The sequence below is a fragment of the Sceloporus occidentalis genome, unplaced genomic scaffold (assembly GCF_023333645.1).
Source record: "Sceloporus occidentalis isolate IW3139 unplaced genomic scaffold, rSceOcc1.0.p SCAF_19, whole genome shotgun sequence".
Classification (NCBI taxonomy): Eukaryota; Metazoa; Chordata; class Lepidosauria; order Squamata; family Phrynosomatidae; genus Sceloporus; species Sceloporus occidentalis.
This window is the reverse complement of record NW_028316999.1, coordinates 2,024,627-2,037,386: the sequence shown is the minus strand read 5'-3', so window position 1 is coordinate 2,037,386 and position 12,760 is coordinate 2,024,627. Positions and strand designations below refer to the sequence as shown.

The following is a 12,760-nucleotide window of genomic DNA, read 5'->3' as shown; positions in this document are numbered from 1 at the left end:
GGAGCCAAGTAGTCTGCTGAACCTCCTTATCTGACATGCGATTTACAGGCATGTCTTGTTCTCTTTGAGCCATAGAGTCACTGAACGAGGCAAATCGCTGCTTCTCCTGCTTGAAAACACCTCGCTTTGGGTTGTAGGTTCATAGAAATCCTCAGTTTCAATGCTTGTAAATTAGGAATTGTGAAATACCGCTGCTTTAGTTTGAGTGCGATGAAGCACCATACAAAAACATATCATTGTGATTTCCTGGATAAGTGTATTCGAGGAAATAGTTTTAGAGAAAATGTGAAAGTTGATGACATCACACAAGCTCCTAATTGTAAAGCGTGCTCAAAGTGGATTTTTGTCTTGTCAGGGAATAACAAATACGAAATAACATGTATTTTTGGTTGTTTTGCAGAACTTGCAGAGCTCCCTCTGGTTCGTTTGGATTTCTCATGTAATAAAGTTACCAGAATCCCAGTGTGTTACAGAAATCTGCGGCACCTACAGACCATAACGCTCGAGAACAACCCCCTGCAATGCCCACCAGCCCAGGTGCCGCTTTTATATTCGTTTTCATTCTAGGCTTGCAAAAATAATGGTATATGTCTTTTGTGTGTGTACCTGTGGGGATGTAAGCGAATGGGTGTTTCAAAAGAATTTTAGTCAATAGTAGCAAGCCTTCAATGGTCATTGTGACGGAAGCCTCCATCACTGGGACCACTGGAGAGGCCTGACTGCCAGCCTCCTCCCTATTGACTATGGGCCCTGGGTTTGTAAGGACTTCTGTGTCTACCCCCAGCAGCATCACCTCATCACTGGCTGAGGGGATTATCTCCGACAGACAGGATCTGCAAGGGGAGGGACCACCATTGTTTTAGTTTAATATCAGACTCCTCCACCCCATGGTGCATTAATATGTTGCCCCCCCAGTTCCACTACTACAGACATTTACCACGGCCATCCCTGGAACTGGTTTGGGGCCAGTAATAGATAGTGGAGGTTGGGACCCTATTGTATTGTTAATCCTGTTACTGCCCCTGTTGTCTCTGGTAGGCAGATTAAGGGGGCGGTTTGTATCCCACCGCTGCCACCAGTTTGTCACGGGCAGGGCTATCGGCCGCGCTGTGACGTGGGAATATGGGTGTAACAAGGGTTAAACACCACCCAGACTTCCGGTGCGTTTGGTCACTTTCCCCACTGGGCACCAAGCAACCACCTCCAACCCCAACCAGTCACCCCAAAACTCCCAGTGTAAAACACGCTGCCACCACCAAGAACTTGGTGTTTTAGGTTACCCAAAAACAATCGGACTGCGATATATACACAATCCTCAAACTGATATCTATATAGTTAACCGCTTAGTAACGTGACATATCTATATGTATACAAAAGGCTATCTCTAGGCTGAATTCAATTAGAGAACAAAGACAGAACTGATTAAAAATGTTTAATCTGAGTATAAAACGGGTCACAGTGCTGTTACACAAAAATGCATATAAAAAGAGACATAGACTTAAATAGTACAAGTACATAAACAGTGTAAAATAAAAGGGATAAAACAGAGTATCGTACCATACTTCCTTGGAGTCTTTCTTTGTTTTGGTTTTACCCTACACTGAGTCTCGGCTAGTGACTGGGGAAGCGGGGAAAGTGTGTGTCCCAGGCTAAGGGAGCGCAAGTCAGCGGAGGTAGTCAGTCGGACTATCCAGGTCCGTGACAGTCATCCATGTGTGATTTGATTCAAATTTTCAGTATGTTGGGTGTTTTTGTTACAGATCTGCATCAAAGGCAAAATCCACATATTTAAATACCTGAATATAGCAGCAAGCAAGAGTGCTCCTGACCTTCCCGATTATGAAAGAAGAGCTCATGCCTTCAGCACGTGGTGAGTTTATGCAATTTTTGGCTAAATAATACATTTGATCCAAAGCTAATGTTTCCTTGTGTGCATGTCCTAGACATGACAATATTGGCATGAGTGTGGTTTTTATTTTGTGTATATGTATGTGTCTATACACACACATACACACACACACATACACACACACACTTGGAACTATTGAAGGCAGCCATTGGGTTTTCGCTTCATGCTGTGTATTTAGCCCTAAAAAATCTTACTGTGCCTAGTGTTCACCCTGACATATAGAATATTCCAAAATTCCTGCGGGATGTGGAGTGTTCATGCAACTCTTTTGTCTACACTCACTCCATAGGTGACTGACGTATTATCAATCCTGTGAAAACTACATTAAAAATATCCTCTCGAAAAATGATATATTTCTTGACAGGATAAAACCTGTAAAACTGGCATGAAAGTAGGACCCATTTATTTTTGTGTCTTCTAATTACATTGTCCAGAAGCTAGCATTGCACACGCGTTTATTAATACAGAATATCACTTTTTGGATTCTATATCCTTTTTATGACCATGATAAATTTATATCTGCAATGACTAACTGGTACTGCTGATATGTAATATGTAGATTTATATTGAGAATGTTATTTACGAATGAACGCTGTACTCGCATGTTCTTTTCTTATTTCAGTCATGACGAGGTGTATCCAGGACGCCCTTATGGTGCCCTCGACTCTGGGTTTAATAGTGTTGACAGTGGAGACAAGAGGTGGTCTGGGAATGAGGTGAGGACAAAACTTCTGATATATATATAGATAGATATAGATATAGATATCTATAGATATAGATATCTATATATAATGTTTTTTTTATAGTGTTAAATATATTCGTAATTGGCAGTGTCAGCTTTAAACATATATAGCACTAAATTGCATGTAGTGACATGTAAAACTTGCCTTTTCTGTTTTTTGGGGGTTTTTTTGTATTGAATTAACAAGTTCTCTCCGTGCTCTTTCCAGCCAACAGATGAGTTTTCTGACATTTCTCTCCGCTCTTCTGATTCATGTAAGGACCAGCGCCAGCGGAAAGAACCCCAACCCCAAGAGCACAAAGCCAACTTGCTCATTACCAATGGCGGAGGTAAGTGCTGGCCCATATTGAGCTGTTAGACTATTATGCTGCTATTCGTTGAGCGCAATATGTAATTAAGTTTAACACCATTCTTCCCCCTTAAAGTAGAACATGACTTGGATCAGATAGATTATATAGACAGCTATGCAACTGAAGAGGAGGAGGACGATGTAAGGCATTCCAAGGGGAATAGTCTGAGCTCTCAGTTCATGGCGTACATAGAGGAGCGTCGAGTATCGCATGAGGTGAGAACCCTTTTAATACCCTTAGTATTTTGCAATGTCATAGTTGCATTTTCTTTGGTTTTTAAGATTGACATTTTCTGTATGCGTCCTGTAAGTACCGAATATCATCCTTGCGTAGATAATTGGGCTGTGCAGATAGCATGGTTGTGCTGTAACAGCATTGTTAGTGCTTTGGGCAGCTGAATGGTTTTGTTTTTCTCTTACTCTCATAGGTTCCTTCTGCAAAACAAACGCCCAACAGAGGATGTCAGAAATCAGAAGACAGCCGAAGACATTTAAGCAGGTTAAATATAATTAATCTTTCACGGATCTCTTGGTGTAAAGGGTTTAACTTTGTCCCATGGACAATGACTTTTGCTCGTGTGGATTTGATATGCTATGTTTTATTTTGCATGAAAAAGGATGACGTATTTTGTTTGTTTGTTTTTGTCAGAGATTCTGAAGAGTTGAGAAGGCCAGAATCGCTAAGCTTACCACAGAACAAGGAGAGACAGACCTCACCTCGCAGACTCACTGAGAGGTAACCGCTCATTTGCATTTGAGAAGACGGGTGAGACTAGGGTTAATGGTGGTTTTAAAGAAGTTATTTTTAGAGAAAAAATACATATGAGTGGAATAGTAAAACAGTATCTACCGTATTTGCTCGATTATAAGACGAGGTTTTTTTCAGAGCAAATGCTCTGAAAAATACCCCTCGTCTTCTAATCGGGGTCGTCTTCTAATCAGACCTCAAATAGAGGTCTGATTATGAGACTGAGATCCAGATCCCCCGCACCGCTGCAGGGGACCTGGATCCTCCTGTCTCCCCCCCCCACACTTACTTACCGGTGCTTCCTGCTGTATTGCCGGGGCAGCGGGTTGACGTCTACGCGATCCGCGTAGACAACGTCCGCTGCAGCCGGAAGGAGGTGTGGCTAGCAGCGGGGGTTGTCTGCGTCCGTCGCGGATACCTTCCCCGACTGTCAGAAATCAGAGTTCCCCGCACAGGTGCCGGAACTCTGATCTCTGACAGCCGGGAAAGGTATCCGCGACGGACGCAGACAACCCCCCGCTGCCAACTCCACCTCCTTCCGGCTGCAGCGGAAGGAGACGTCAACCCGCTGCCCCGGCAATACAGCAGGAATTTGGAAGCACCGGTAAGTGTGTGTGCGTGTGTGTGTTAAATGGGGGACATAGGGCATTTCTGGAATGCCTTATACCCCTATATGCCACTCTGGCACTTAGGGGGTTAAAAGGCATATTATGGGGCAGAGTGGCATATAGGGAGTTATAAGGCATTTCAGGAAGCAGAGTGGCGTTAAGGGGGCATTTAATAGAGCACTCTGCCTCCTGAAATGCCTTATAGAGTGCTCTATACAATGCCTTTTAACTCCCTTAATGCCACTGCCTCCTGGAATGCCTTATACCTCCCTATATGCCACTCTGCCCCATAATATGCATTTTAACCCCCTAAATGGCAGAATGGGATATAGGGGTATAAGGCATTTCTGGAGGCAGAGTGGCACATAGGGGGTCAAAAGGCATACCATGGGGCACAGTGGCATATAGAGGGTTAAAAGGCATATCATGGGCCACAGTGCCATATTGGTGTGGCAAGCCTGGGGGCAGATGTGCGTAACTGGGGGACAGGTTGGAAAATACAAGGAAATAAAAACAAAAAAAATATTTTTCTCAATCATAGCTTTTATTTAAAAAAATAGTTTACATGAATTAACATTTACTGGTAAAACTTTTTTCCTTTAGGGTCGTCTTATATTCAGGCTTTTTCTTTTTTTCCTAAGTTAATATTCAGATTTTGGGGGGTCGTCTTATAATCAGGGTCGTCTTATAATCGAGCAAATACGGTAATACACAGGAATACATGTATTTTATCATTTTGGTATCTATCATACAGTTAGCATATGTTATACAAACAGACATTTGGAAAACCAATAGCCATTTTCAGGTCCCCCCTTAATTCATAATACATCTAACTTACAGATATGTAAGAAATCCCACTATACACCCCCCCCCCCCGACTTACCAATGCATCCCTAGACTCCCTGGTGTCTAGCGGGGGCAGCCAGTGGACGTCTGTGCGATGCGCGTAGAGAACCTGCTCGCCACTCCCACCGGGGTTTCTCGGAAGACTTAACGTGGGAGGAGGGAATGTGGCCTATAATTGGGCCAATACGGTATTGTGTTTTATTTATTAAGTGCCAACAAATTGGGCAACACTGTACAATTCAAGTAGGGCATAACATACATAAAAAAATATACATTAATACATACAGGCACATCAGGAGATGAGAACCCTGCCCGTGAGCTTGCCATATAGCCTTATGGTACTTTTAAACAAATTAGCAGTCGGGAATGATGGGCTTTTGGGGGGTCCTTCTTGAGCTTACAATTTTAAGGAATAGTATGGGTTGTTTAAACAAGAGGGTGGGGTGAAATGCTCATGTTTATCTGCATGAACCACCTTTTCATTACATTCTCCTTCTGTTCTAGGCCTGCATTAGATGCTACATACCTACTGTCTATGGCAAACAGTCCTAGCCAGGTAATGGCCAAAGCAATACTATTGTATATGCACCAAACACAATACCCTGCTGTATCTATAGCTACCTGGAGATCATCATCTGCTGGAACAGCGCAACGTGTGTCCTTTTTGGGAGCTTCAATTTAAATAAAATCATGAATATAAAGTTGCCAGTCATAGCTCCTGAAATGACTGAATCCTATCCGTGGAATGGGTGCCAATGCTTTGTTTTAGCCTTATCTCCTAAAAGGTCACTGTGTGTGTCTTCTAATTAGAAAGTAGAATTAAAATTGCAGTAGATGGTTGTCTGTTGGCCCATTAATTTAATTGTTTTAATTCCTAACTTCTTCAAAGTGTTCTTCACAATGCAACTACTTTCATTGTGTGGTGAAGAATGGTTTTCCGCTTTAAATAATCATTCATTTTTGTGCCCTAGGTTATAATACTATGCTTATAGGTTAGATACGTTTCTTTGCCCCACGTAGTAATAGTGTTGGTTTACCTGGGTGTCATAGGCGGACACGGAGCGTAAGAGAGACATGCTGGAAAGCGCAAGGAGGGAAGCCCAGCTGGCGGCTCAGCAGTATGAAGCGGAGAGGAGGAGGGGTCGACTCGTACACAATGACTCTTTGAGTAAAGTAAGTACCAAGGGTGCACTCGCTGACGCCTTGTTTGCCTTGTACACTTGAAGTACGCTAATGAAATCGAATTTTTGTTAGGGCAGTGTATCAGCAGCCATTCATCTACATATTCACCAAATGCTACAGTGTTGCTCTGTATCTGCCAAACGAAGCGCTAGACTGTAGATTTACAGCTGTGATCCCATTCTGCTGTTGACAGTATTGCTCTTTTTATAGAACAATATGCTGAGTCCTGAGAAGCAGAATCCTCAGAGCAATGAGGTGAGTGTACAAGTCAAACCGATTTAGACCAGAGCTTGATTAATTTCCTTTTCACATATATTTGAAAGATTTTGGCATGGGGCTATGGCAATTATTAATTACCTTTTTTAAAGAAAAAAAGACTGTGAGATTAATATCATATAATTTTTCTGATTGCTAGATTGAAGCATAATATGATTCGTATTTTTATTTTAGTAGATTCTACATCATCAGTCTTCCTGTCTGTAGCCAAAAATAAAGAAGCAAGCCAAGGGCAAAAACAGGATTTGTTTTTTTTTAACTTGCTTTGCCATCTAGACAAATCTGCATTACCTTTTAAAACATATGCCATTAGCCAATACTTATCAGCTATGAGTTATGTATGGTAAGCTACAGGGCAGCGTGCAGGAGCTTGGATGCCCTACAAGGCAAGCAAACAAAAACAGCTGCCATTCGAGCTGTGGCTTGGTGACTAGGCAGCAGCTGGGGTTTAATTTACTTACTGGTGTCAGGGCGGCTTTTTGTCAGACATTTTGAGAGTAATATAAGAGAAAACAGGTCATTAGTCGTGAACTGCAACACCAAGGGGTGTTTTTATTCTGTGGAGTTACTTTGATGGTCGCATAGTACAGGTTCATCCCTCTCTTAAAAGTAATGTCATTTAGAAGGCACATCTCTAACATACGTCACAGACAATCAACATAATAAAGGCCGTCGTGTATTTGAAATATTTAAATAGTAAAGATTATATTTTAGATGCAAATAACCATTTTAAATGAGGCTGAAAATAAGGGGAAAAAACCAGTGAATATTTTTTTTTTTCTTCTCATAAACCTGTCACGCGCTTTACTTTATTCAGCAGTGCCTGTTGTTGTTATTTAGCACAGCCTGTTCAGTGTAATACAAATTGAATTATGAATTGGTTAGTTTGTTCCAAATGATTATTACAGCCCACACGGGTTTATATGGTGCAACAGCACACACATACACAAGAGAGTAGTTTACCTGTCTCTGGCTCAAGGAGCACGCTCACTCTTGCCAGTGGTATGAAGCGCCCATCTCCTGGTGGAACATTAAAAGGAGAACTCTCTCCATGTCCCCAGCACACTGAGAAAGTAATTCCAGTAGCCCGGGTGCCCACGTCTCTAGACCTTTAGTTTCTATGCCCCAGCAGTGTACAAATTTCAAGTTTAATTAATTTGTCCTGAAGTTATCTACTCATAAGCCGGACAGTTTTTTTTTGTTTGTTTTTTGCATTCATATTGTGCAGACGTTAATGGTTTAATCATTTTTTTTTAAAGATTTCATTTGTGAAAATTGAAGTAAATTACATTCTCATTTTAACCCATTTAATCCATTGGGTCTTGCCTTTCTTGAATGATAGTTGGAGATGGTATCTTATTTTTAATTTATAAAAAAGTTCATTTGCACTGAATAGAACTGTAATAATGAATTGGGGGCTGTATTGCTGAATCTGTTTTCTGGGGCTCACAAGAAACCTTCACATTTCCTGAGTGGGGGAGCTCGGTTCAGCATTATCCTAGAAGCTGAATTCTATTGATTTCAACAGGCCCTAAACCCAAGATTGTGCCTTCCTGTGAACCTCATTGCAGACGTAGGGTGTTCTCAATGCAAGAATAAACCTTTGTGAATAGCCTTTTATGAAAAACATCATACAAGCTAGTAATATTGGCTTAAGTGTCTCAGAGGGAGAATTGACCAACCTTCAACTATCATTTAGTTGATTGAAACTCGTGTGTGTCTACATCTGAACATAAGAGGCAGAAGTGTGCGCTGCTCTTATTGTCATCTCAACTTTCTCGGTGCCTCACTTCCCCTAATCTGACCAAGATTCTTTTTTTCTGTTTCCATAGGAAGCATCCATTTTTTTCTATCCTTACCATTTTTCAACCAATTGACGGTTCCCTCCATGCTCGTCACTTTCCTGCAGTGTTTTATATATTTATTTATGCCTTTTGTATGTGTTTCTGACATTGCTCCATCTCTCACTACCTTCATCCCAGTGTCCACTTCCATCCAGACGCTCCCAACACACAGATGATAGTGCCCTGTTAGTGGTAAGAATACTGCATGGAGTTATGTGGCACAATTAGTTAGTAAATTCAGCATGACACAGTTTTAGAGTCCTGGGGCATGTGTAAGTCATAAACCATGACTATTTACCTTTTTGTATTTATGTAAGTGAATCGGTGGTGTTGGTCATCGGACTAGCTCTAGTAGTGTGTATCAGGCACAGGTAAAAAGAAACGGTATTCAGCGTTTATTCATCAGATTGGCTGCATTACCCAAATAACCAGAATTTGGTGCAATAGTCCTGGTTTATGATTTTTGCAGACTAGATATTTTGTCTTCAACCTGTTATTTCTGTACCTAAGGGGAAATATTAACCTAAGTGGGGCTCGTTTACCTTTTAGAAAATGTGCTGTAATTTCTACCAGTGTTCTGTGCAGACACCCCCCCCCATCTGTGAAATGAGCTCTATTATACAAAAACCTTTGGTTTGCAAGGATATATGAAAACTTTCCCTGTTAGTGCTTCTTAAAGACCAGAGCTGGTTACTGTTACCTTCGATCAATGATAATTCAGTGCTTAAGACAGCCAAGTGTATTTTTTACAGGTTGTATTATGTACTGTACTAGAAGAGCTAAACTATTTATCTTAACTTGATCTACACTTTAGGGTTCATTGCCCTTTCATGATAAGTGCATCGACAGTGTGCACCGTACAGATATAATGCGTGTTGAGTAATCCTAAAATTATTTAAAACTTGAGGCAGTCTCAGCTCAGGTGTGGTCTAATCGTACAGTGTTTTAACCCCTTATTGTACTAAATGTTAACGGCTTGATTTAGACAATGTAGTCTACGAAGAGTGTCCCCTTCAATAGTATATATTCACTCAACCGTATGCCACAGGCATGATCAGATGATATACATATGACATGCGAGAATATGACAGTAGAATGGTGCGCTTGTTCCTATATGGTTAGTGTAAATATATCATGGAGAACAATACAACGACAGAGTAGATTATCTCTCAACTTGAAGAGACAGCGCTTACCAGTACATAGTGATGCCGGGGTTTTACTGATTTATGGGGAATTTAGGCGTCAAACTCAACCAAATAGGAGCCCTGCAGATGTATAGCCACATACATCAACGTGGAGAAGCACAAACAAAAGGTTAAGCTCAGGTACTAAGATTGTTGTAGTGATGGATACATGGGTGACGTGCTCTCTCTGTTCCTGACTGGGAGGAGATCATCCATATCGAGCTGGTTTAGATGCTTAATCATCCAGTTTGTCGCTTCTTTGCTGGAATCTGAAGTAAGGCCGCACTTTCAGAAAAAATAATGAGAAGAGGCCGAATGAGAGCTAAGCGCAAGGATAGTAATGCAGAATTAACCCAGCTAAGTGCAAGACTATGTTAAGACAACAACATATTCTACTGTTCGAAAATTAAAAGCACACCATATAGGGATGTTCTGAAGCTATATATATGAGATGTCACGCGTAGCAACAAACACCTGTATTCTATTAGACAGAGCTGCAAGACTGAGATTTCTTCTTTCAAGAGTATTGGTTTATTATTGTCTTGGAGAACATACGTTGGGTATTTTTGATGTTCAGAAATAGACATCTTTTAGATCACATTATCTATTGTTTGTGAAATACTCTTGACGATTTTCATGCTCCCGTCGCCTGTTCTATCTGTATGCCGTTGCCATTGGACACCAAGCTTTATTAATTCACTTTAATATAGCAAAACTAGATCTGCCTGTGCTGTGTTTTTGCTTAAAGGGAAAGTCGCCAAAGTCACTTCTGTGCTAATTGAAGCTTACAGATAGTGTAGTTGACTTTTTTGCAATGAAGCTTGATCTCAACATGTATTATGCTCAAGCCCCCCCCAGTGGTCATTCTCTGCTATAACACCCCCCCCCGCCCCGCCCCCGGTGCATGTGACAGTGAGCAAACTTTTACATGGCCTTGTAGGATGGGATCCGTGCCAGGGCAGCACTATGCCCGATGACATCACTAGGGAGACAGGAAATCCCATTCAAATTAATGGGAAAGACTTCTATTGGCTCGTGGTGCCAGAAGAAAATAACAACCCCAAGCTTTCACACAGCTGGGGAGAGTGGGCGATAAACCTAGCAATGTTTAAACTACTATGCACAATGTAAAAATATGCATTTTAAGTTATATTGAAAGTACTTTTAATATGCATTAATGTTCGCAGACATTTAAGGTGTTTCTGCAACTTTATAGTTAGTCTTGGTATGTGATTCATGTGAAAAGAACACAAGTGTGATTGGTTTGGATCCTACTGTATACATCTACTCTGAAACAGACCACTAAAGCAATTCTGTTGGCCATGCACTTCAAATGCATAGCATTGATGCATATTTTGTTTCCTAAAGTGACAGTATGGGTTTGACAGGTTCATGGACGAAGGTCCCATGGGTAATGCTCTATCATGTTAGCGCCCCCTTGCTTAAGCGCTGCATGCTGTAACTTTCTCTAACTAACTCTAGACACCTCTTGGATACACTTGGCAATAACTATAGTTGTGGTGTTTCCATTTCTCTTTTCTGCTTTCTCTTTTTGCTGCTGACAGAATGGCTTTGAGCCACAGTTTTTCTTTGAGGTTGACAATAACACCAATACCATTAAAAGGAGGCCAGGAAACCACATGCAGGTGAATAAAGCATGCAGACTTCTGGTATCTTAGTGTTTCCGGTCGTGCATAAACAGATCACCCAACAACTTCAGCAGTCAGTAGTAACACTGCAGGTGTGTACGGTGTAGCTGGGCAGCTTCACTGGTTACACATGGTGTGTGAAACTGCTTTTGTCATCTCATATCATTGTTTCCCACTTATGATTATTGGACATGTTGCATGATTAGCATGTCGGGGTATATTTGATTGTTTAGTGAGAGCTAGTATTATTTGCTTTAGAATGACTTCATCTTTCTGTTCAATTGTTTGTCCTTTGTTTGTCCCTCTATATTAATTTATGCCCTCATCTTATCTGCAGTGTGATGAGCGGTCACCAGTCTCTCCAGCTTCCTCAACATCCCAGACAAGTAAGTACACTTAAAATACTTAAATGCCCTTATCCTCTGTTTCTAGTCCAATTTCATACTTTCCAATAACGGGAGAGCAGCTACCAATATAGAGAGCCCCAGTTCAGCCCTACTGTACAGAAAGCTACAGCTGCCAAGACCAGTCTAATCTTAAATACCACACATCACCTATTTAACAACATTATTCTCTTGTCCCCACTTGAACTTAGTTGTAGTTTTGCTTCAAGGATTTATTCATTTTTATTTTCTTTCTTACCAGCTCATCTGTCTTCTCCTGCCAATTCTTACCGACACTCCCCGGAGAGTTTCTTGTTTAGAGCCGCAGTACGGGAAGAAATAAAGAGAGGTATGTGTGTGCAGAAGGCCTACTCCTTGTCACAGACTATAACATATATATATATATATATATATATATATACGTGTTTGAGCTGTACGACTGATTCACCATATTGGTTTGGTAGGAAACACACCTCCACCCTCGGCTGCTCGCAGCGAGTCTGTAAACTCCAGAACAGAACAGAGCTCTAAGTTTAACCGGGAAGATGTAGAAGTGACAAAGAGGCTCCGTAAGGTTTGTATTTTACTTCCCAAAACACAGATACTGTACTGATAAATACTGAAAACGTCAAATTCCAATATTATCTTTAAGACTTTTTTCCGGTTGAGTGCCATATATTCATTGTTGCCTTAAAAATATGTTTACAATGCCAGCACCAGGTCTGAATCCAGGAATCGCCTGTTGGTAAATTAGAGACCGCTCAAGGTGACTGTCATGAGTCAAACAACCATCACAGGGTCATCTGCTGAGTAGTATGCAACAGAGACCCCAGGCATGCTGTGACAGTATAAATCACGGCTTCGTGAAGATTCAAATAACATAAAGCAAGTACCTGCCTCTAGAGTGACTTTGTTCAAAAAAGCAGGGAAGGCTGTGTTTACCTCAAATTATCTGAAAGCAACCCAAATTAAATTAGTGAGCTACTTTTACTTATTATCATTATGTACTTTTAAGAGCATGCTTATTGTACAGCAGAAAT

The 12,760-nt window shown here is 41.1% G+C and overlaps 1 protein-coding gene across 1 annotated transcript in view; it reads left to right on the top strand.

Annotated features, from left to right (window-relative positions):
• LOC149302289 (DISP complex protein LRCH3-like) overlaps positions 1-12,760 on the top strand; it is a 37,085-nt gene that overhangs the window by 20,488 nt on the left and 3,837 nt on the right. The window contains exons 5-15 of the mRNA XM_089482400.1: positions 401-537; positions 1,761-1,870; positions 2,532-2,625; positions 2,860-2,980; positions 3,077-3,216; positions 6,253-6,375; positions 6,595-6,639; positions 11,254-11,334; positions 11,675-11,723; positions 11,983-12,069; positions 12,185-12,294. Of these exons, the coding sequence (XP_089338526.1) occupies positions 401-537; positions 1,761-1,870; positions 2,532-2,625; positions 2,860-2,980; positions 3,077-3,216; positions 6,253-6,375; positions 6,595-6,639; positions 11,254-11,334; positions 11,675-11,723; positions 11,983-12,069; positions 12,185-12,294 (1,097 nt within the window). The remainder of the gene's footprint in view (positions 1-400; positions 538-1,760; positions 1,871-2,531; positions 2,626-2,859; positions 2,981-3,076; positions 3,217-6,252; positions 6,376-6,594; positions 6,640-11,253; positions 11,335-11,674; positions 11,724-11,982; positions 12,070-12,184; positions 12,295-12,760) is intronic.